The 22583-nt window shown below is 45.2% G+C and overlaps 1 protein-coding gene and 1 long non-coding RNA gene across 2 annotated transcripts in view; one reads left to right on the plus strand and one right to left on the minus strand.

The window, feature by feature from the left end:
• Positions 1-22583, minus strand: part of LOC131897390 (uncharacterized) — a 40250-nt gene that overhangs the window by 115 nt on the left and 17552 nt on the right. Inside the window, exons 2-3 of the long non-coding RNA XR_009375667.1 lie at positions 19078-19156; positions 1-798 (exon numbers count right to left, since the gene is read on the minus strand). The exon at positions 1-798 is cut by the window's left edge and continues 115 nt beyond it. This is a non-coding gene — a long non-coding RNA (uncharacterized LOC131897390). The remainder of the gene's footprint in view (positions 799-19077; positions 19157-22583) is intronic.
• The window catches only part of Sos1 (SOS Ras/Rac guanine nucleotide exchange factor 1), a 91491-nt gene continuing 80772 nt past the window's right edge, over positions 11865-22583 (plus strand). The window contains exon 1 of the mRNA XM_059248288.1: positions 11865-11965. Coding sequence (XP_059104271.1) covers positions 11879-11965 — 87 coding nt within the window. The 5' untranslated portion in view covers positions 11865-11878. The remainder of the gene's footprint in view (positions 11966-22583) is intronic.

Here is a 22583-nt window from a genome sequence, read left to right on the forward strand (position 1 = left end):
ACTTTCCTTATGTGACAAGTGGCCTCTATGCATCACTTTTAGTAAGGCTGATAGGGTTGACATTAGGTGTGACGGGCTAAATGTTTTGATGCATTCTTATCCCATGTCCAAGCCATGCTGTTCTCCTCTTGCCCCCATTCCCACTCAATGCCAACAAAATGCCCTTGGGTGACTGTCACAGCAGTGAGCTAAAGAAGAGTCAGAGAGAGAGGGTACAGATCTAAGCGGGGTGACTCAGCAGTCTTGTTTTAAAGACTGCAGCTTCTCTCTCCCAGGGTGCTGGAATTCCCCAGTGGTTCCCAACTCTCCTTGGAACGCTGGCTTTAGCCCAGAATCCCAAGTCAGATGTGGCAGGTTTGGAAGCCACAGGGGAAAGTGTGCATCACCTTTGGCTCGCTGGATTTCATGACAGTGACACATAGGGAGGCCTATAATTAAAGCAGGTCCAAAGTACACAGAAGCATGCGCACTGACTTCTTTGGATTCAAGGCGATGCACTAATATTTCACAATTTAAAGTTTTCATAAAACTACAGAAATTGGACACGGTGACACACGCCCATGGTCCCAGAACTTGAGAGTCTAATGACAGAGAGTGGCAAGTTCAGGTCGATCCAGGCTCCGTGCTGAGGTTAAAGGTCATCCTACGATGAAGGAACAAGGCTGTGGGAACTCTATTTTTCAAGCGTTTGTTCATCGGCCTGACTTGGTGGGGTTCTGGTTTTGTTTGTTTTCTTCCTTGGAAGAGGGAGCAAAGTCACTGAGCCGTGTTTATTCTTCTGATAGTCTATAACAAACACTATGATATAAAATTAAGAAAGTTAATTACTGAACAAATTCAGTGCATCCGATGTTACATGATAAAGGAATGAGAGAAAAGAAAGGTGTTTGCTTAATACACACACTCACACACATACTCACACACACATACACATACACTCACACACACACACTGTATTATTGACAAGCGTCATGACAGTCACTGTCCTCTTTTATGACTGATCATGTGAGTGTAACTCATACTTAACAACTACCTTCTTTCACTAGCTGTTCAGTATGTTCTTCATTGTCACTCGGTCAAGGTTTTACCTAGTACGATGGCATGCTCGGTTTTATTTGGAGTTTCCCATAGATCTTAAACATGGGACCTGGTACACTTTAAGGGCCCAACTGCAAATCCAGACTTTTTCTTACCAAGACTGGCTTTTTTGTTGTTGTTGTTCACTTATTTTGTTTTGAGATGTGGTTTCTCTGTGTAACAGCTCTGGCTGTCCTGGAACTCCCTCTGTAGACCAGGCTGGCCTAGAACTCACAGAGATCCGCCTGCCTCTGCCTCCTAAATGCTGGGATTAAAGGCGTGCACTAATACCGCCCAGCTTGTTGGTTGAATTTTAGTCAGGATCTCATGTAGGACCCAGGCTGGCCTTGAGCTTGCTGTTGAATTGTAATCCAGCCCAATAGTTGAGTACAATAATCCCAGCTAAGAGAGTGAATTCATTTTCTAATCTGTTGACTCAGTCATGAGGAGCCTGAAATGGGAGGCATTGTTCCCTTCTATTTCATCAGAATCAGTGTGTGTTTCCTGGTAGGAACAGCCTTTCCCAGGCAACTGAACTGAGCTCTAGGCCAGCCAAGCATACGGCATGGGAATAGGGAGCAAAGGCTTTTGCTAATACAACAGTGAGCGGCCTCTCCCATTTTTACCCCCCGTACCTGTGAAGGAACTCTGGCTATGAGCCATTATTGGGAGCTGATTCTGAACATACGCCGCCCTCTGGAGATGCTTGCCCCAGCCATGCAGTGAATTATCTTATAATGTATGATCTATATGACTGTCTCCAAATGGCCTCTCCGGCTGGATCTGTGTCACGACCCTGTACCCTTAGCAATTCAGGAGGCCAAGGAAGGAGAAACACATGTCAAGGTCTTTACGGCCTATGGTGAGCTGAAGGACAACATGGGCAACTCAGTGAGACCCTATCTCAAAATTAAAAGGTTAAAAAAAAAAAGAAAAGAAAAGAAAAAATGCCTGGGATTTGGCTAAGCACTTGCCTGACAAACATAAGGCCCTAGGTTCAACCCCGCCCCCATTAAAAATGAAAAATAAAACATTCTATAAATGTTTTCTGGCTTCTTCAAGGTTGGGGGGAGCATTTTAGGACCAGTAAATTCTAAACTTTTAAAATGTTTAATGAGCTCATTGCTGTAATTCTTTGAAGTGAGTTTTGGGGTCAGAATTTCTGTGAGGAATATCATGATTGTGGGTAAGGGACTCTAAAAGTCAACACATGAGTGTTTGGCTATGAAAGAAACCACCCACACATTGGGTGCTGATTCCAAACATATCCAGCCCTCTGGAGACCCTTGCCCTGGGGAATTATCATATAACATGATACATACAGTCCAAATGGATACTCTGGCAGGGTTTGTGGACACAAGCCTGGACTCTAAGAAATTCAGGAGGCCAAGGAGGAGGAGTATAATTCTCTCATAGCCAGAAGCAGTGAAACTGTGTCTAGTGTATGAGATGGGAAATATTGTGGCATTCTGGAAGAAAAATACCATGTTCAGGCATACTGAAAAATCATTTAATAAAATTCAGCAACCCTCTTCTCAAATTTCATATAGATCAAAAGAAGAAGAATATGTGCCTATTTTTGAAGAATATATATGCCATGCACAATAGAGTGATCCAAATATCCATCGCCAGGTGAATGTATCAAAAAAATGAGATGCAGACATCTGATGCTTTGAAAAGGAAAGAATGTTGAGCAATCATTACATGCCTGTGATTCCACCACTCAGAAGATAAAATCAGGACGATCAGGACTTCAAGACCAGCCTCTCTACATACAGAACCAGAGATTAGCTTGGGCTACAAGACATCCTGTCCAACAACAAAAAAATAAATAAGGAAATTCTATAAATGTTTTCTGGCTGCTTCAAGGTTGGCGGGGGAGCATTTTAGGACCAGTAAATTCTAAGGTTTTATAATGCTTAAGTTATATGCTATAACTTGAATGAATGAAGTTTAACTTAAGTATATTATGTTACATGCAATAAACTAGTCACATATAACAGCAGTACATAATACCACAACACCCAGTGAAATGCAGCCATCTTAGCATACAAGTGTATACTACAATGCTTGCACACAAAGTTGCCTAACAATACACTTCTCAAAACTTATCTCAGGGGCTGAGCAGTGGGTAAACGCCGTGCAAACCTAGTAACCTGAATTTGATTCCTGGAGCCCCCAAAAAAGTGGAAGGAGAGAAGTGACTCCACAAAGTTGTCCTCTATACCTGCCCTGTGTCATGTGCATACATACAAACATGCGCACAGACTAGTAATAAATCAGGAATTTTTTGAGACATGGCCTCACTATGTAGTCCTGACCAGCCTGGAACCTGATAATGTAGACCAGTCTGACCTCAAATTCAAAGAGCTCTGCCTCCCTAGAGGATTAAAGATGTGCACTCCCATGCCTGATCCATAAATGAGATTTTTTTTAAAAAATTAAAATACTCAATGGTCAAGCAACATATGACTATGCTCTATGATGTCAAACGATACCCAAAATAAAACATTCATAGAAAAATTCATAGAAATGGAAAGAATGGTGGCTGCCAGGATGAAGGGCTAGAGGAATGGGGAGTTTTTTTTTTGTTTGTTTTGTTTTGTTTTGTTTTGTTTTTTCAAGACAGGGTTTCTCTGTGTAGCTTTGCGCCTTTCCTGGAACTCACTTGGTAGCCCAGGCTGGCCTCAAACTCACAGAGATCCACCTGGCTCTGCCTCCCGAGTGCTGGGATTAAAGGCGTGCCCACCATCGCCCGGCTGAATGGGGAGTTTTTAATAGGTATAGAGTTTTAGTCCTGCAAGATGGAGTTCTGCACATTAGCTGGGCACAGTGGCACATGAGTGTACTCCCAGCAATCAGGAGGTTGAGGCAGGAGGACTGTGAATTCTTGGTCAGTCTGGGCTACATAGTGAAATTGTCTAAAAAACAGTTCTGCAGTTTGATTGTATAATAATGTGAATACACTTAATACCATTACCATTGGAATGTACACTTAAAAGTGGCTAATATGGGACTGAGGTATAGTTCAGTCAGTGTTTGCCTCACAGGCATGAAGCCCTGGGTTTGATCCTCAGCGAATAAACTGTAATATCAGCACTCACGAGGTAGAGACAGCAGGATCAGAAGTTCTAGGTCATCCTTGGCTATATAGCAAGTTGAAGAGTAGCCTCAGCTACAGAAGACCCTGCTCATAAACAAACAAGAAACAATGCCCCCACAAAAGAACAGAAAACCACTAATATATATTTTTCATATTTACAAAAAAAAAATCAAAGGAATATGAAACGCCATCCTAATTGGTCTTAACAATAAAAACCCAGAGTCAGATATCGAGGGTGAAAACTGGAAGATCAGAGAAGCAGAGCAGCCAGCCACTAAAGAGTTCTTACCTCAGCCGGGCGGTGGTGGCGCACGCCTTTAATCCCAGCAGAGGCAGGCGGATCTCTGTGAGTTCGAGGCCAGCCTGGTCTCCAAAGCGAGTTCCAGGAAAGGCACAAAGCTACTTACCTCTATCAGACTGAATGGGGGAGATCCTGTTTCTACCCACCTTATATTCCTGATCTTCCTGCTTCCTCTTCCCAAATGCTAGGATTAAAGGTGTGAGCCATCACTGTCTGACCTCTATGGTTAACTAGTGGCTAGCTCCACCCTCTGATCTCCAGGCAAGCTTTATTTGTCAGAACACAAACAAAATATCATTCAACAGAAATAGAAGGACATTTTTCTTGATATGCTAAAGATTGCCATGGCAGAAATTGCACATTGGCATGCTATAGAAGGAACACTAAGACTAAGCTTTAAAACTAAACAACAACAAACCCTCCACTTTTCAGATTCTGGTGGCTAGGGTTTAAGACTTGGTTGGGTCCCACAAACAGCAGCAGTCCTGTGAGACTCTGGAAGGAAATCACAAGAGCGAGCAGGTGAGAAAAGAGCCGCCCCACCAATGCGGACTGTGCAGACGTAGCATGGTCTTCAGCCAACCACAGAAACAGTAGTTTATTAATTTGAAAGATAACTTTTTTGGAGAGAGAGATAGAGGGTCTTACTATGTAGCCCTGGCTGGCATGGAACTCACAGAGATCTGCCTGTGTCTGTCTCAGGAGTGCTGGGATTAAAGATGTGCACCACCATGCCTGGCCTTATTTGTGTGTGTGTGTGTGTGTGTGTGTGTGTGTGTGTGTGTGTGTAAGTGGCTATGAAGGCCAGAAGAGGAACTTGAATCTTTTGGAGCTGGAGTTATAAATGGTTATGAACTAGCCAATATGGTCGCCGGGAACAAAGCTCAGGTTCTCTGAGCAGCAGCAATACTCTTTTTAATTTTATTTTCTAAAAAAAAAAATTATTGCCTGTCTGTGCATCACCTGCAGGTAATACCCAAGGAGGCCAGAAGAAGGCATTGATTGTCTTGGGACTGGAGTTACAGATGGTTGTGAGCTGCCATGTGGGTGCTGGGAATAGAAACTGGGTTCTCTGAAAGATCAGACAGTGCTCTTAACTGCTGAGCCATCTCTCCAGCCCCCAGCAAGCACTCTTAACCACTGAACCATCTTTCCAACCCCATTCAGATGACTCTTTTGATTCTACAGCTCTCCACATCAGTGATGGACGCATTACGAATCCGGTCAAGGCAGAATGGTTAAAGGGTCTTCTGGAGTATTCTGGATTCTTGATCTCATTTCCCCTGACTTTATGCAAAGTTTGGAGGCAGAGTCTATGTATTCCTATAAAAATCATTGCAAGGGGTGGTGACAGGAAATCAGAAAAGAAAGGCGCTTGTCTCACAAGTCTGGTACCTGAGTTTATCCTTGGAACGCACAGAAAGGTGGAAGGGAAGAAATGATGCCACAAAGTTGTTCTCTGATAAGCACACACGTGTGCACGCATGCGCACACACACTAAATAAATATAAAGAAAAACTATTGCATTCCAGAAAAATTAGATATTTTATTTTTGAAAAAAAAAAAAACCCAAGCAAATAACAAACAAAAAACCCCCACAGGCTATTTAAATTGGGGATTTAACTCATTGGGTGACATGCTTGCCAAGTATACATGAAGTCCTTGGTTCAATCCACAGTACTACTAAACAAAACTCCTGTAACAAATGAAAAGACTTAAATAAACTGGCCACATTTAATCCACTTATTTTTAAAAGGAATTTTCCCCCTTTAATCTGGCAATAACTAAGTAGAAATGTAATTTTAAAATCCCATTCCAGAATATACAACATTTTATTAATTTTAAATATGCAGAGAGGTTTTTCTGTCATGAATTCAAAGAAATGTTTAGTATTTTCTCCGTAGCAGTCAATTTCAGTGGCATGAATTCTAAGTATTCTTGAGATCATATTTAGCTAGCTGTCAGTAAATTTGAATGATAATGCTGTATAGCTGAATCACATAAGTGCCTTGATCATAAATAATGGCTATACATCTGCATTTTTGAAAGTCAAACTCCCTAACAATATCTGTACATGTGCATGTATGGTGTTGTGATAGCAGAACCCAAAGCATATCATTTATATTTGCTACTCTCAAAATTTTCATGCTTAAATTTGAAAATAACCATCCCCTGGTGAATTTAAAATGACTTGAAGTAAAATAAAATCAAATCCTATTCCAGGGCTAGAAAGACGTCCCAGTGGGTGAAAATACTTGCTGTTCAGCCTGGCATCCTTAGAAATTCAAGTGGACTAAAATACTCATGAGCATGACTATCAACAATGGTTGTTGCTCCTCTGATGTGCCATGGAATCTGCAAAACACCATTGAAAGTCATGAAAGTCGAGGTTATAACCTCATGGTAGAGCACTTGGCTGAAGAAGGTGGAGAAGAAACACCTTGGAAGTAGTAATGCTCGATTCCCAGCACCATAGGAATGAATAAATAACCTTTATAAATGGAAAGATAGTCTATGTACAGAAGGCAATCTGTGTGTGGTAACACAAGCCTATTGGCAGACAAAACAAAACAATCTCTATAAAAGAACATTGTTGGGACACTTTGGGGAAATCTGAACAAAGTCGCAGACTAGTTGATACTCTTTATTTAAAATGTTTTTACATAAGTAAACTTAACCCTGGTATAACAACTGTAATCCCAGGAATTGGCATGTGAAGGCAGGAAGATCAGAAGTCCAATGTCATCTTTAGCTACAAAGTGATTTTGAGGTAAGCCTGGGTTTCATGAGATACCCTACCTCCACTACACACACGGAAAATAATACGACGAAAGTCCCGTCTAAGCTGACATAGTGACACACACACACATACACACACCTTGTTGCTTTAAAGAAAATTGCCCTTGCTTTCTTTCATTCGCAGCTTAGAATTAGGTTGTCATATTCAATCAAAAATCGTGTTGGGGATTTGATTAATTTGCATTGAGTTCTTTGCGATCAGTTTGAGGATCTATTACTGTTTGAATCAAATGGAGATTTTTGCAGAAAGTTGGACTCTGGTGATGCTGGCGAATATAGCAAGGGCAAAGAACAGGCTTGTATGTTATGACGATCCTTTGATCATTCCATTTAATTCATTATTCATTAATAACGTACCCTGCTTCCTACCACCTTTGCAAACTGGGAGGAAAATGGTGAGAGTCCAGGATGAGTGTTAACCGGCAAGGCATTCAGGGCTCTTCTCTATCGGTGTTTTCTCCGGTGTGTTTCCAGAGGACACACTATTTGAAACAATGGAATTGAAGGGAAGAAGGGTTGAGAAAAAAAGAATCAAGTAAAGAATGCAGGTTGGATATGTTCGCATCAGAGGGAGGCCATACATTTTGTAATGGCTGAAGCTGCTATTCTTTTTTTTTTTTTTTTTTTTTTTTTGGTTTTTCGAGACAGGGTTTCTCTGTAGCTTTGCGCCTTTTCCTGGAACTCACTTGGTAGCCCAGGCTGGCCTCGAACTCACAGAGATCCGCCTGGCTCTACCTCCCGAGTGCTGGGATTAAAGGCGTGCGCCACCACCGCCTGGCTGAAGCTGCTATTCTTAACGCCCATGAGACACGAACTTCAAGGACAAGAATCCTGTATGGGGACTGAGGGCTGTAGAGAAGTGATATTTAAGCTGGGGGTCAAGGCGGGTGGGACGCAGATTGGGTGTGAGTTCCTAGAGCACCTGGGGGTCTAAGGTGGGACGGTGCTGCCCAGATTGGAGAAAAAAAGTTACAGGTATTCCAAACACTTGGAACAAACAGCACGTGCATGAATCAGTGATGGGTGCGCGGGAGGCAAGAGGGGCAGCTGCATGTGGAACGACAGCGAGTTGGCGCGATTACGCAAATCGATGAGTCCCAGGTTAAGGACTTCGGACTTTGTCCCGGGACACCGGTGGATACTCTTGAACAGAAACGTAGTCGCTAGCTCCCAAGCGGGCTTCCAAGATGACTGCGGCTGCGGTGGAGGAAACCGGGTGGTCCTGTCCGGGCCAGCGGGGCCACCCTTGCACCTGCAGGGGGCGCTGTCAGGGCCGAGCGTCCTCCCCGCCCCCCTTCCCTGGTCGCGCCAGGTCGGATGCGCTCGGAACTCGGCTACTCTGCCTGGACGCTCCTGCCTTGGGATGCGACGAGCGAGTCCCGACGCACCCCGGTGCGTCACCTCCGCTCTGGCAGCCAGGCTGCCTAGCCCCGCGGAGTGGCGCCCGGGGGAGCCTCTGCGCTTGCGCCGCCAGTCGGCCGAGCTCTGCGTGAAAACGCACGCGTTGGAGCCTGGCGTTGCTTGTCCGCCACTAGGCGTGTGCTTTTTTGTCCTGAGAGAGGCGGGCAGGCAGTTGACAGTGGCTCGAGAGCTCCGCGACTTCGGTGGCGCTGGCTTCCCCTCTTGCAATTCCTCTAGGAAGCAATGGAGCCTCTTGTCTGCAGCCAGAGCTTCACACTGGTGGAAACCTGACCTGGCCGCTCGCTAAACTCGACAATCCAGGTTCCTAGGGCCGTGTTCGGTTCTGCACTTAAAGCAGATTCCTAGTGGAAGGGAATCCTGGAGCTCAGTTACCAATCCTTTAATGCTCTCTGACACCTTGAAGTGAGTAAATGTAGATCTGCTTACACAATCTCAAAGATCACCTGTTTTCTTTTTCTGCGACAACTTTAAAAAAATATATTTTTAGACAGGGTCTCACTATGTAGCTCTGGCTGTCCTGCAACTCACTATGTAGACCTGGCTGGCCTTGAACCCACAGTGATTCACCAGCTCTGCCTCCTGAGTGCTGGGATTAAAGACTAGCGTCGCTATGCCCCATAACTCCTTGTATTTATGCTGGAAGTTTCTTCTATGCAACCTTGATGCCTTTGGAACAATGCCTCCTGCTGTGCACACATACTAAATCCGATGATGCAATAGTGAACTGCATACATAAAGGGACTGATCTTTTGGTATTTACATCCTAGTGAGGGGAGATCACGGAGAAGAGACGACCGAGTAAGTGCTAGGAAAGAGTTACATAGGACACATGGTAGACTCTAATTAATTAGACGGTAGTTAATTAAGCTGATTAGAAAGGCCTCTTGGAGGTATTGATGTTAAAACTAGCCACGTGAACAGCTAGGTGCTCCAGACTGGGAAAGGGGTAAGGCCATGGAAGCAGGAGTGTTGTTTTCCGGGAACAGACAAGGCCAAGTGTGACTAGAGTGTGATGAACTGTGATTGACAGTCGTGAGAAAATGTTGAGTGTTTTAAGTAGGAGTCAGGTGCATAGCTTTGTGCAGAACTTTAAAGTGTGTGTTCTTTAGTTTTTGAGATAGCATTTCACGAAGCCCTGGCTAGCCTGGAACTCACTGTGTAGCTGAAATTGGCCTGGTACCTCTGCTTCTACCTCCCTCCCAAGAAATAGTTTTCTGTCGAGGGCTGATTTGGTTCAGTCACTTTGGACGACACAAACCAGTCGTTGAAAATAACTGATACGATGTTCTCTGAAACTCCTTTCCTAACTCCTCCCCAGGCTATAGTTCAATGCCTCTCTCTTTAAACATTTTATTTTGTGTGTAGTGCGTCTGCCACTGAACATGTATGGAGGCTGGAGGACAGCTTTTGGGAGTCAGTTTTTCTCTTTCTACTGTGTGGGTCCCTGAGGCAGGACTCAGGTTCTCAGGCTTGGAGACAAGTGCCCTTTATTGCCAGCGCCATCTCCCCCGCAGGTCCGCTCTATCTGCTGTCTTATTACAAAGATGGTTGGTTTGTGGCTAGACTTCGAAATGTCATCTTGAACACGTCCAAAGGGTGGGGGATTAAACGAAAGGTGTAAATCTGTGTGTGTTATTACAAAAGGGACGACGTGAAGATTTCGTTCAGATTCTAGGAGGTCGTCTAAAGATTAAGAAGGGTGGTTTCAAACATTTTTCATCTGTGAGACCTTGTTTACTGTACCCCGAAACAGCAGGACATGATGTCAGTTTGAGCCCAGGCTGGTTCTTCGAACTATCTTCTCATCTATGAAATGAAAACTCTGAGAACTGAAACGACACTTTACCCAGAAAGCGTTCAGTGATAAAGCATAATGTGCTACAGAGTTGCACAATGCCACTATCGTAAGCATCTGCATCCTAGGGATGGAAGGACAATTCTTAGATACTGCGTCTATAGCATTCCGGGATCTTCATGTCTCTATTCTGGGTCGTGTAGCAGGTGAAAAAAAACAAAACAAAACAAACAATAAAACGGTCTTTTAGAAGCTAATTATGCAGCTGAAGCCATGAAAGATACAAAGCAGGGTGGACCATAAATAAATGCCCGTGGGTTTGAGTAGACGCATGATCAATAAATACTCCACGTCTACGTTTTCCTGTTATGGAAAGGCCGATGGAAACAAGGCGATCTCTCCTCTCACCAGGCAAACACCGAGCAGTAGTTTTTGCAAGAAGGAACCTATTTTTGTGTGTGTGTGTGTGTGTGCAATCTGTTTAGTAGACAGTGCATGCTCAGGGCACTCCTTATCTTCACGTTGGGAACAAAGTACACACACCCCTTTTCTGAGACCCAGGGCCCAGGACCTCCCGGAGCGGGACAGGCTCCCGGCCTGCCGGACCACACAAAGGGGGCGCTTTGCCTGCTCGCACGCCCCCCACGCCCAGGCCCTCGGGTCCGGGGTTCGCCTTCAGGGTCCCTCGGCCCCGCCCCTGCAGTGCCCTCCCAGCCTCTTCTTGCGCGCGCCCCTCCTCATCCGCGGGCAGCCGGAAAACCCGGAGCGGGCCGGCGGCGCATGCTCAGTCGCGGGCAGGTTCAGTTTGCTAGTAGGAAGCTCCAGCGCTACACCGGCGGCGGCGGCGGCGGCAGCGGCGGCGGCGGCAGCGGCGGCGGAGCGGTCGGGTTCCCCAGCAGCGACCTCGGGCCCTTCCCCGCCCCCGGCCGACCCCGGGCCCCGGGCTCCGCCCCGCTCCGAGCCTCGCGCTCGACTTCCCCGCAGGCGGACGGGCGCCAACCGGCCCGAGCGGTCCCTCCACGCGCCGTCCGTCTCTCGGCGGCCCAGGCCGTGCGCCCCGGGGGAGCGCAGCCCGGGTTGCGGGCGGCGGAGGGCGGCCCGGGGCGGGGAAGGGGAGGAGTAGGGGGGGGGAGGGAGGAACCTGCCCCGGGGCGGTGGTGCGGGATGCCGCCGCCGCCACCGTCGGGCCGCGGTGGTTCTCGGCGGGCGGCGCGCGTGTCGGGTGGGTGTCCGGCCGCGGGCCTCGCCCCCCAGCCGCCTCGCCAGCGCTAGCCGGGCCGCGCGGCGCCCCGAGGGGGCCGGGCTGTGCGCGGGCTGCGGCCCTGCTCCCGCGCCGCCGGCCGCCGCCCCTCCGCCCGCCCCGAGGCGCCCCGCGGGCACCATGCAGGCGCAGCAGCTGCCCTACGAGTTCTTCAGCGAGGAGAACGCGCCCAAGTGGCGGGGGCTGCTGGTGCCGGCGCTGAAAAAGGTAAGGGGCGCCCGAACCCGCTTTCCCGGCCGCGGTCCGCGCGCGGGGCTTGGGCGGGCGAGGGCGGGGAGGCGGGGCGCGCACCGGCCGCCGTCTTTCTCCCCGGTCGCGGGGCTCCGGGAGGACGGACGGCACGGGAGGCGAGGTGCCCCCCGCGCCCGGCTCCTCCAGCTGTTGACACTCGCCCGGGGTGCGTGGGAAGGCCGCACACAGTCGGGGAGGGTTGGCCCGGCTAATCCGAGCGCGGAGGCGACGGTTGGAGGAGCCTCGGTTTACCGTGGAGGTCAAAGAAGGCCACACTGCCTACCTTCTGGGTCTTAACCGAGCTGCGGTCGACCTCCCGTTTTCGGAGTCCAGTGCGCTCGGACTGGCTCGAGAGTGCCCTGGCCACAGTGCTTGCCTAAGTAATTGCGAGGTAGCCTGCCAGCGAGAACACGGCCTGCTTGGCTTTGCTCGCCCTCGGTCATAACTCCCTGTTCTCTTGACACTCCCCCACCCCCATTACTAGGGTGATGCACATGCCACTGTGTTCAGATGGGTTCTTCTGGGGAGTCTGAGACTCTTCGAACCCTGGTTCGGTTTGGCGTTTTGCATTTTTTTTTTTTTTTTTAGACTCTGTGTGTTACTTTGAGTTTGCCAGAGGTTAAAGTAAATTATTTGGAAATGTTGCTACATTTTCAAAGCCCCAAAAGCAACATTGTGAACCGTCCATGGTTTGGTTCGGCATTTTGAATTTTTAGCCTTTGTATGTTACTTTTTTAGTTTGCTAGTGGTTAAAGTTCTTGGGAAATGTTGCTACATTTTAAGGGCTTCCAAAGCAACACTGTGACTTAGTAAACACTGTACTAAGTAAGACATCTGAAACGGGTGTTTGAATGGATTTTAAAACAACCAGATTGTTTGTGGTCTCATTTGCCTTAACTGTAAAAATTGCTTTACTCTTTCAATAGTTTTAATCTCGATTTCTTCTTGCTCAAATATTTTTCATGCTATGTTGCTAAAGTACAGTTTTGTTTCTATTGAGAATTGAGAGTGTTTACTGTACCATTATGTGGAGCCTTTCTATTTTACCAGAGAGTTTTGAAAGATGTTTCATAGTCCTCAAAGGCCAGCAACTTTTAGTTTCTCTGCCCTGTTCACCCTTCCCCTCTTGGTATCTTATGATGGAAACTGCTTTGTTGGAGGACTTTGCTTTTATTTTTCAGATTTAGGTTACTGGTTTTTATCCTCAAATGTCTCACTGCTTGCAAACCTCTGTGGTGTTTTCTAAGGAAATCAAAGAGACCGCCTTGTCCTGCATACTTGGTTCATTAATGATCCTATGAGGCCTCACTCTGTTTTTACATGGGCTTTACCTGCAGACTTGACTGTTTAGCTTGTAGAAGGGAGAAGTATGTGATGCTAGAAGCTTGCTAGCTTGACAAGATGAGACAGAAAAGTTGATTTATATGTATAAAAGCCCTCACAGAACATTACCAGTTTGGGGTGTCTGGCTTAAAAGCAAGTAGCTCCTATTTTAAGGAAACCTCCAAAATAACACTTGAGAATCCTTTGAAGTGGTGGAAGAAGCATTGTAGACGTTGGAAGACCTCTCTAACCTGCCACATGGGTGGTCCCTTGCTGAAATGTATTCACAGACACATTTTGTTTGTCTGGCATTGTGGTGTTTTTGTTTTTCAATTTATGTGATTAGTCGCCAGTATCTTAAAATAAGAAATATCGCATATGGTCTGAATTCCTATTTTTCTTGAGTTATAGACAGTCTTGCCATACATTTTCACACAAGAGTAAATTGCTAGAGTTGTAAATGGCTGCCTTCTTTAGAAAGGCTTGTGTTTCCAGTTTGCCACAGCATTGCTCATGTTCTGTAGCCTCGCAGTTGGTTGGTTTTCCACTTGCAGCAGAGATATCCCTGCAGAAGTGATGTGTTTCCATTTGCTCTCTAAGATGTAATGCTCTCTCCTCATTTAAATTCCCACCTACAATGCTCTTAAGACCCCCTAAGACAAGGTTGGACATATTTCTCATAATCTGAATATGCTGTTGTAGCTTAAAATTATTGAATTATCATCTGTGTTCTGGGCATTTCAGGTAGATGTGTCCTTGGACATTTTGTGTGGGTGTGTCCTTATCTTGAACTCTTTCTTCAGACTTTAAACTACTTGTATAATGCCTAACTCGGCCTTTTCTTACCGCAGGCTTTTTGGACCGGCTGTTCCTTTTATCTGGTCTAATACTACTCTACCTCAGAGATTTTCTCAAACCCTCAGGGCTGAGTTGGATAGCGCTCCATTGAAACCTCCTAGCATCCTATCCTAACTCAGCAGTGAATGTGAAGTTCCAGTTTACTTGTCCATGTTCTTACTCCCCAACTAGAGACTAGGAATGTTATCTTACCCTATTGGACTTCTATATACGGGCTGTGCCTGACACCTGTTAGGACTCATTTTGAACAAGTGCCTTTGTGTGTTACTTTGAGTTTACCAGAGGTTAAAGTAGATTATTTGGAAATGTTGCTACATTTGAAAAGCTCCTAAAGCAACATTGTGACTTAGTAAATCTTCAAACTGTCTTCCCTCTTTCGGTTTGGCGGTTTGAATTTTTAGCCTTTGTATGTTACTTTTAGTTTGCCAGTGGTTAAAGTTATTTGGAAATGTTGCCAAGTGCGTAAAGGGATACTCAAAATAAAACTGCCCCCCCCACCAGTTTTTCACTTCGTGGTTAATGGCTTTAGAATTTTATTTGTTTGGCTCAAAACTCTGAAGTCATCTCTGCCTCCTCCTCTCTGTGTACTATTGTCCACCTCCAGGCAAAACCTTATGTTTATCAACCTCTAACATGCTTTTGTAATCTACTCTCCTAACTGCTTGGAGTTTCCTCTCCCGGATTGCTGTGATAGCCCCTCAACTGAGTCCCTTGCCCCAGCCCACTTGCCTTTACATATTTCAGAGGTTATAATATACTTTTGAAAGTGTTAAACATTTGTTCAGAATTGTTGATGTCCTTTGAGTTAAAATGTAGTTTTTAGCATGGAATTTATAAGATGGCTCTGCCTTGATCTTCCTATTTGATTTCTTATAAAAAATCTTTATAGATAGGACTGCTGCTTTTCCTGAGTGTATGTATTAGGCCCCACGGTATCGTTCCTACATCTGTCACATCCCACCAATACATGATGCTTGTCTCAGAACAAGTATTTACCCTTGGCACTAAGGATAAATTGCATAGTTAAAAAAAGAATAAGTGGAAGGTGGTAGTGGGTATGTCTGGAAAAAGAACTCGTTTTTGTTTTTTAGACAGTCTCATCTGTAGCCCAGACTAGTCTTGAGCCTGCAGCTTGGCTGTCCTGGTTCAGTTGGGGTCATAAATATGGGCTAGCACATGTGGCCAATGAGGAGTTTTAAGTAGGAAGTAAGACTTGATTTGAATTTTAGAAACTCCACTTTGGTCAAGGAAGGGGAAGAATGAGACTTAAGATAAGGGGGAGAAGCTGAAGCCTGGTTTACTAAGTTCATCTAAGAGGAGATGCGCATTTGGATTAGGATGGATGCTATATGAGCGCTATTGAAAAGGCAGACCTGGGGTTGGGGATTTAGCTCAGTGGTAGAGCGCTTGCCTAGCAAGTGCAAGGCCCTGGGTTTGATCCTCAGCTCCCCCCCCCCAAAAAAAAAAAAAGAAAGAAAAGGCAGACCTGTCAGGACTCAGCACCTCACTAATGATTGCAGGAATGTTAAGGAGGTGGGAAGAATCTTTTTGGGTTGCTTGCAGATAGTCACTGAACTTTGGCATAGAGAGGGGAGTGGTATGATGAGAAGATTTGGATCCTGTTGGTTTTAAAGGCCTTTGGATTGTCCAGGCAGATTTCTCCGGTTGGCAACTCGGTTTTGATACCTGACCAGCAGATTTGGAAGTCTGAGACAGAAACCTAGATGAGGTATGTGTCTACAGAAAGACTTATGTATGAGCCAGGTTTGGTAGTACAAGCCTGTCATCCCAGCTACTCAGGAGATCAGTGCAGGAAAATGAAACATTCAAGGCCAGCCTGGACAACTTCTGCAAGAACTTGTCTCAAAATAAAAAGTAATAAAAGGACTGGGGATGTAGCTCAGTGGTAGAGTAGTAGAGTGCAAACCTACTGTGTATGGGTTCAGTCTCCATCACTGACAAATCTACGTAGGAATATTTGTAGTAGGTCTGTTCAGCTCCAAACAACAATCTAAATGTCCATTTCTCTATCTGTAATCAACAAGGAAATGAATGAACAAACTGTATATAGCCACATAATGGAATCAAAGGGAATGTGAGTTACTGATATACATGGCAATGTGGCCAGCCCATTTAATAACCAACAAAGCTAAACTAAAACTGCATGTTCTGTATTACTGTACTTTGATAAAATTCTAGGAAATACAAACTAATGATGAGCACTGTTTATTATATAGACAGACTTTTAGGTTAGGTGTGCTGACAGAAGCCTGTAATCACATCTGAGAAGAGGGCAGAGGGTAAGGAATTAAGGTCATTCTTAGCTACATAGGGAGTTTGAGGCTGAAAGAACAGTAACAAAACCAAAAAGAGACTTTTATGTTAACTTACCTTACCTTAGTTGTGCTAATGGTGTTACACGTGGGTGTGTGCTAGGTCCTGTCAGATTATACAGTTTAGACAGACACCACTTACTGTTGACTAGTTTCTCAAAGAACACCACTCTAGCCATCCTCTCAGACTGTGACTGCCCCACCATCCTGGCTTTATCACACGCGATCCACCTACTTCCCATCAGTCTATCGTTCTGTTTTGAGGTAGTCTGGAACTCACTATGAAACCCAGGCTGGTCTCAGACTTGTAACATCTGTCCTGTCTCAGCTCCTCCCCCTCAGTGATGAGCTGCTCTGTCCAGCTTATCTGATTTTTCTTTTTTAAAGACAGGATTTCTTATGTAGCTCTGGCTGTCCTGGAACTCACTATGTAGACTAGGCTTGTGCCAAACTCACAGAGATCGAGCTGTACCACCACACTTGGCACTTATCTGATATTCTGATGAATTTTATAATTGCTGGTATAAGCACACATTATTCTTAATGCGTCAACCTGCATCAGTAACTAGAAATCAATAGCTTTTTCACAGTGCCTTCTGTTTTTATAAGTTTATATGCAGTGTATATACAGAGGTTATTTGTTCTGCTTAGTGAGTGTCTACTATCAAAGTCCCTACTAAAGTAGGGAACATTACTTGGCTCTTAAAGTCCCTTCCTACCCTTCTAATCGAGTCCTGCCCTCCTCCCAGAGATAGCCACTGTTGTAACTTTCATCATCCCACCATAGGTTAATCTTATCTGCTCTGGAACATCATGTAAATGGATTCAAGTAGTGTATATTTTTAGTGAGGCATTTGAGATTATGCTTTAAGAATTCAGTCCTTTTTTCCATCATGTGACTGTATCACAGTTTGTTTATCTAGTGGATGGATATCTGATGCTTTAAATTTGTAGCTATTAATAATGCTGTCATAAATGTTCCTTTAAAAATTTTAAAATTGCGTTGATATGTTTGTGCATGTGTGCGCATGCATGCATGAATATGGAGGTCAGAGGACAACTTGCATGAATCTGTTCTTTCCTCCTGCCATGTGGATCCCTGGAATCAAACTCTGGCATGGTGGCAAGTGAGCCATTTCAGAGGTCCAAATGTAACTCAAGACTGGCCTTGAACTACTGATCCTCCTGCCTTCACCTCCTAAATGTAGGAGTTCCAGGTGTTCACATTCAGCTTCTGTGGTTCTTGTACAAGTCTAGTTATAAACAGCTTTCATTACTTGACAGTAATATCAAGAGACATGGCTTATAGGGTAGGTAGGTAGATGATAGATAGATAGATAGATAGATAGATAGATAGATAGATAGATAGATAGACAGACACATAGGTAGGTAGATAGATGATAGAGATAGATAGATAGATAGATAGATAGATAGATAGATAGATAGATAGATAGATAGATATTTATGAGGAACTGCTAGACCTTTCTCCAACATGGTTGTACCATTTTACATCATCATTGATAGATGGTAGTTCCTTGCCAGTATTTGGGGTTACTAGTCTTTAATTTTAGTGGTTTGAAGTGCTAGCTTATTTTATTTAGCTTTGTGTCATCTTGTAAATAATCATATTGATCACTTGTTTATACCCTTTTTTGGTAACTCTGTGTGTGTGTGTGTGTGTGTGTGTGTGTGTGTGTGTGTGTGTGTGTGTGTAGGTCAGAGAACAACTTAGAGGAGTTGATTCTCTCCTTCCACTCTGGGTCTCCTGGATCAGATTGAGATCATCAGGTTTGGCAGCAGATACCTATACCCTCTGAATCACCTTGTTGGACCCTGCTTTCATATTCTTAATAGTCATTCTTGTATATTCCTTTCTACAGTGTCTGCTTAACTCTTTTGTTCCCCATAAGACATTGAGTTATTTTTTAAGATGCTTTATATATTCTATCCTTTTGATAATGTGTTTTATGATTTTTTTTTTTTTGAGACAGGGCCTCATGTAGCTCTGGTTGGCCTTGAACGCATGATCCTCTCAACTCCACTTCCTAAGTGCCTGCATCATAGGTGTGTACTACCATGCTGGGTATGGATATTTTCTTCTAGCCTATAACTTGCAGATTTACTTTTCTAGTATTGTTTTTTGACAAGTAAGTTTTAAATATCCATCCCTCCTTCCCTCCCTCCCTCCCTCCTTCCCTCCCTCCCTCCCTCCTTCCCTCCCTCCCTCTCTCCCTCCATCCCATCCATCCCATCCATCCATTGTCTCAAGTAGCTTAGGCTGGACTTGAACTTATTGTGTAGCTGAGGCTGGCTTTGAACTCCTTATCCTCCTTCCTCCACGTCCCAAGTTCTGGGATTATGGACCTGTGTCACCATGCCTGCTTTGTTTTTTTGAGTTGAGGTCTCACGCTGTAGCCCAAGTTGGCCTGAAATTCACTACAGCCCAGGTTGACCTTGAACTCAGTCCTTTTGCTTCTACTGTACAAGTGAGCCACCCAAGCCAGCTAGATAGAAATTTTGAAGGATCACTGTGTACTTCCTGGAGCATAATTAATCAATTAATTGAGAACTAACCTGTTGGCAGTAAATCCGTGTAGGAGATTTTTGTAGTCATTTGTAGACGGGATGATGGTGGCCTTGACTACAGCAATAGCTGTGGGGATAGAGAAAGTGGAACAAATTTTTAGAGATTTAGAAGCATATTGGTGATTGATGGACAGGACAGTAAGAGGCATCATAGAAGATTCCTAGGTTTATGATTTCAGGGTCTAAATGGTGATGGTGATGAAGGCAGAAAGAAATAAAAGGAAAGTACATTTGGAAGGAAATAAGAAACCATTGAGATGGCTCCTAAGGTAAGTTGCTTTGCCACCAAGCCTGATGGTCTGAGTTAGATCCCTGGACCTGCATGCTGGCAGAACAGACCCAACCCTACAGGCTGTCCTTTGACTTCTTCAGGCACAGACCAGGGTGGGGTGGGTGTGGGGGTGGGTAGATGGATGGAGAGAGGTAGATAGATGGATCATAAAAAAGTAAAGAACCCTCAGCCCTCTGGGGATGAGAACCAGCATGGAACAATGGAAGAAGAAACTTACACTTTTGGGGGTAGCCAAATTGCCAAATACAGAATGCCTTCTTGTTAGACTCCCCTCAGTAGCAGCAGGCAAGTTGTACCTGATGATTCTAATGATGTCCTTCAAAGTGCAGTTCACAGTTTATACCCCAACAAAGGCTTTCTCCCACAGCTGCACACCCTAAGTAGAATGAATCCTCCGTCACCTTAGTACCTGACACCTCAGCTTTAGGACCTTGGGAGGGCAAGAAGAGAGTCCCATTCGCCCTTGTGTTTATTTCAGTGCTTAGCGTCACTCTCATGTGTCCGTTCAAGAACACACTTCTGCTGGGCATGGCAGCATACATCTGTAATCCCAGGGGAGTTTGAGACTAATCTGAGCTATTCGAGATCCTATCTCAAAAAAAGGTTTTGTTTTTTTTCTTTTGTTTGTTCGTTTGTCTTGTTGTTGTTGTTTTAAAGAATATACTACTAGGGGCCCAAGAGATGGCTCAGCAGTTAAGATTATGGTGGCCCAATGGTTGCTCTTCAAGAGTTCAATTCCCAATACCCACATGTCAGCTCACAACTGTCTGTAACTCCAGTTCCAGGAGATCCAACTCCCTCACACAGACATGTGCAGGCAAAACACCAATGCACATACAAATAAATAAATCTTTTTGTTTTTTACATAACTATTTCCAAATATTTAATCAGATTATCAGGTAAAATCTAGTTTTTGTTATTCATTGTGTAGTTTGAGCCTTTACATCTGCCAAATGTTGGAATTTTTTTGTCCTCCTGAAAATGTTTTTTTTCTGCATTTTTTTTATAAATAACTTTTTTTAATTAAGAGATTTTCTATTTATTTTACATACCAACCACAGTTTCCCCTGTCCTCCCTCCTCCTGCCCCCCCAGCCTCCCCCCTCAACCCACCCCCTATTCCCACCTCCTCCAAGGCAAGGTCTCCCATGAGGAGTCAGCAGAGCCTGGTACATTCAGCTGAGGCAGGTCCAAGCCCCTCCTCCCTGCACCAAGGCTGTGCAAAGTGTCTCATCATAGGCACTAGGCTCCAAAAAGCTGGCTCATGCATTAGAGACAGGTCCTGATCCCACTGCCTGGGGCCCCCTATACCGTTCAAGCTAAACAACTGTCTCACTTATCTAGAGGGCCTAGTCCAGTACCATGGGGGCTCTTAAGCTATTGGTCCACAGTTCATGCGTTTCTACTAGTTTGGCTAGTTGTCTCTGTACTGTTTCCAGTTATGGTCTCGATATCCCTTGCTCATAGACTCCCTCTTCTCTCATCGATTGGACTCCTGGAGCTCTGCTTGGGACCCGGCTGTGGATCTCTGCATCTGCTTCCATCAATGTCTGGATGAGGGTTCTATGATGACAGTTAGGGTATTCAGCCATTCGATCACCAGAGTAGGCCAGCTCAGGCACCCTCTCGACCATTGCCAGTAGTCTATGGTGAAGTCATCCTTGTGGATTCCTGGGAACCTCCCTAACACTCTGTTTCTTGCTATTCCTGTGGTGCCTTCATTTATCATGGTATCTCTTTCCTTGCTCTCCCACTCTATTTCTGTTCCATTCGAACCTCCTGCTCCCCTAAACTCTCATCCCCCGTCCCTTGCCCTCCATTATCCTCCCTCACCCCCAGTTTGCTCATGTAGATCTCATCCATTTCTCCATCACTGGGCAATCCCCGGTCTTTCCTAGAGTTTTCCTTACTAACTAGCCCATTTTTTAATTGGATTGTTCAGTATTTTGATGTCTAGTTTCATGAGTTCTTTATATACTTTGGAGATCAGTCCTCTGTCAGATGTGGGGTTGGTAAAGGTCTTTTCCCATTCTGTAGGCTGTAGTTTTGTTTTATTGACAGTGTCTTTTGCCCTACAAAAGCTTCTCAGTTTCAAGAGGTCCCGTTTATTAATTGTTCTGAGTGTCTGTGCTACTGGTGTTATACTTAGGAAGTGGTCTCCTGTGCCAGTGCGTTCAAGAGTAAGTACTTCCTACTTTCTCTTCTATCAAGTTCAGTGTAACTGGATTTATGTTTGAGGGCTTTGATCCACTTGGACTTGAGTTTTGGCACATAATTTTAATCTCAGCACTCTGGAGGCAGAGGCAGACAGATCTGTATGTGTTAGAGGCCAGCCTGGTCTACATAGCAAACTCCAGATCAGCCAAGTATACATAGTTCCTTTTCTGCTTTATTTTACGCTCACGCACATGCTTGCTTGCTTGCATATGTACATGTGTGCGTGCATGCATGTATGTGCGTGTTTATGTCGTGCGTGTACGTGCATGCACGTGTGTGCTTGCGTTCGTGCGTATGTACGTGCGTGCTTACGTTCTTTTGTGAGTGTATGTGCGTACTTGCGTTCATGCGTACTTGCCTTCATGTGCGCATGCGTGCTTGCATGGGCGCGCATGCGTGCTTGCATGGGCGCGTGCTTGCCGTACATGTGTGCGTGCGTGCGTGTATGCTTGCATCTGTTCACGTTAGTGCGTGTGTGCTTGCATCTGTGCATGCGCACAGACGGGTTGTGCGCTGAGGCATGAAAGTGTGTCGGTGTGTGTGTCGGTGTGCCTACGCTACAGCGTTCATATGGAGGTCAGAGGAGGGAGTTTTGTTGATGTTGAGATGGTCTGACGGTGTGGACACGGCTGAGCGCTGGGAATAAAAGTGTTTGCTCAGAGAACCAAGCCCGGTGATCTGAGTTAGTTCACCAACTCCTACCAGTTGTCCTCTGACCTGGATGTGCACACACCCAGGTATGTTATGGCTGGCTAGCATATACGCACAACACACTAGGTAAGAAATAACTGAATATAAAAAGTCTGGCCGGGCGGTGGTGGCGCACGCCTTTAATCCCAGCATTGGGAGGCAGAGGCAGGCGGATCTCTGAGTTCAAGGCCAGCCTGGACTACAGAGTGAGTTCCAGGAAAGGCTCCAGAGCTACACAGAGAAACCCTGTCTCGAAAAACAAAACAAAGCAAAAAGTAATTCTGAAACTGTTGAAT

This window comes from Peromyscus eremicus, chromosome 22 (assembly GCF_949786415.1).
Source record: "Peromyscus eremicus chromosome 22, PerEre_H2_v1, whole genome shotgun sequence".
Classification (NCBI taxonomy): domain Eukaryota; kingdom Metazoa; phylum Chordata; class Mammalia; order Rodentia; family Cricetidae; genus Peromyscus; species Peromyscus eremicus.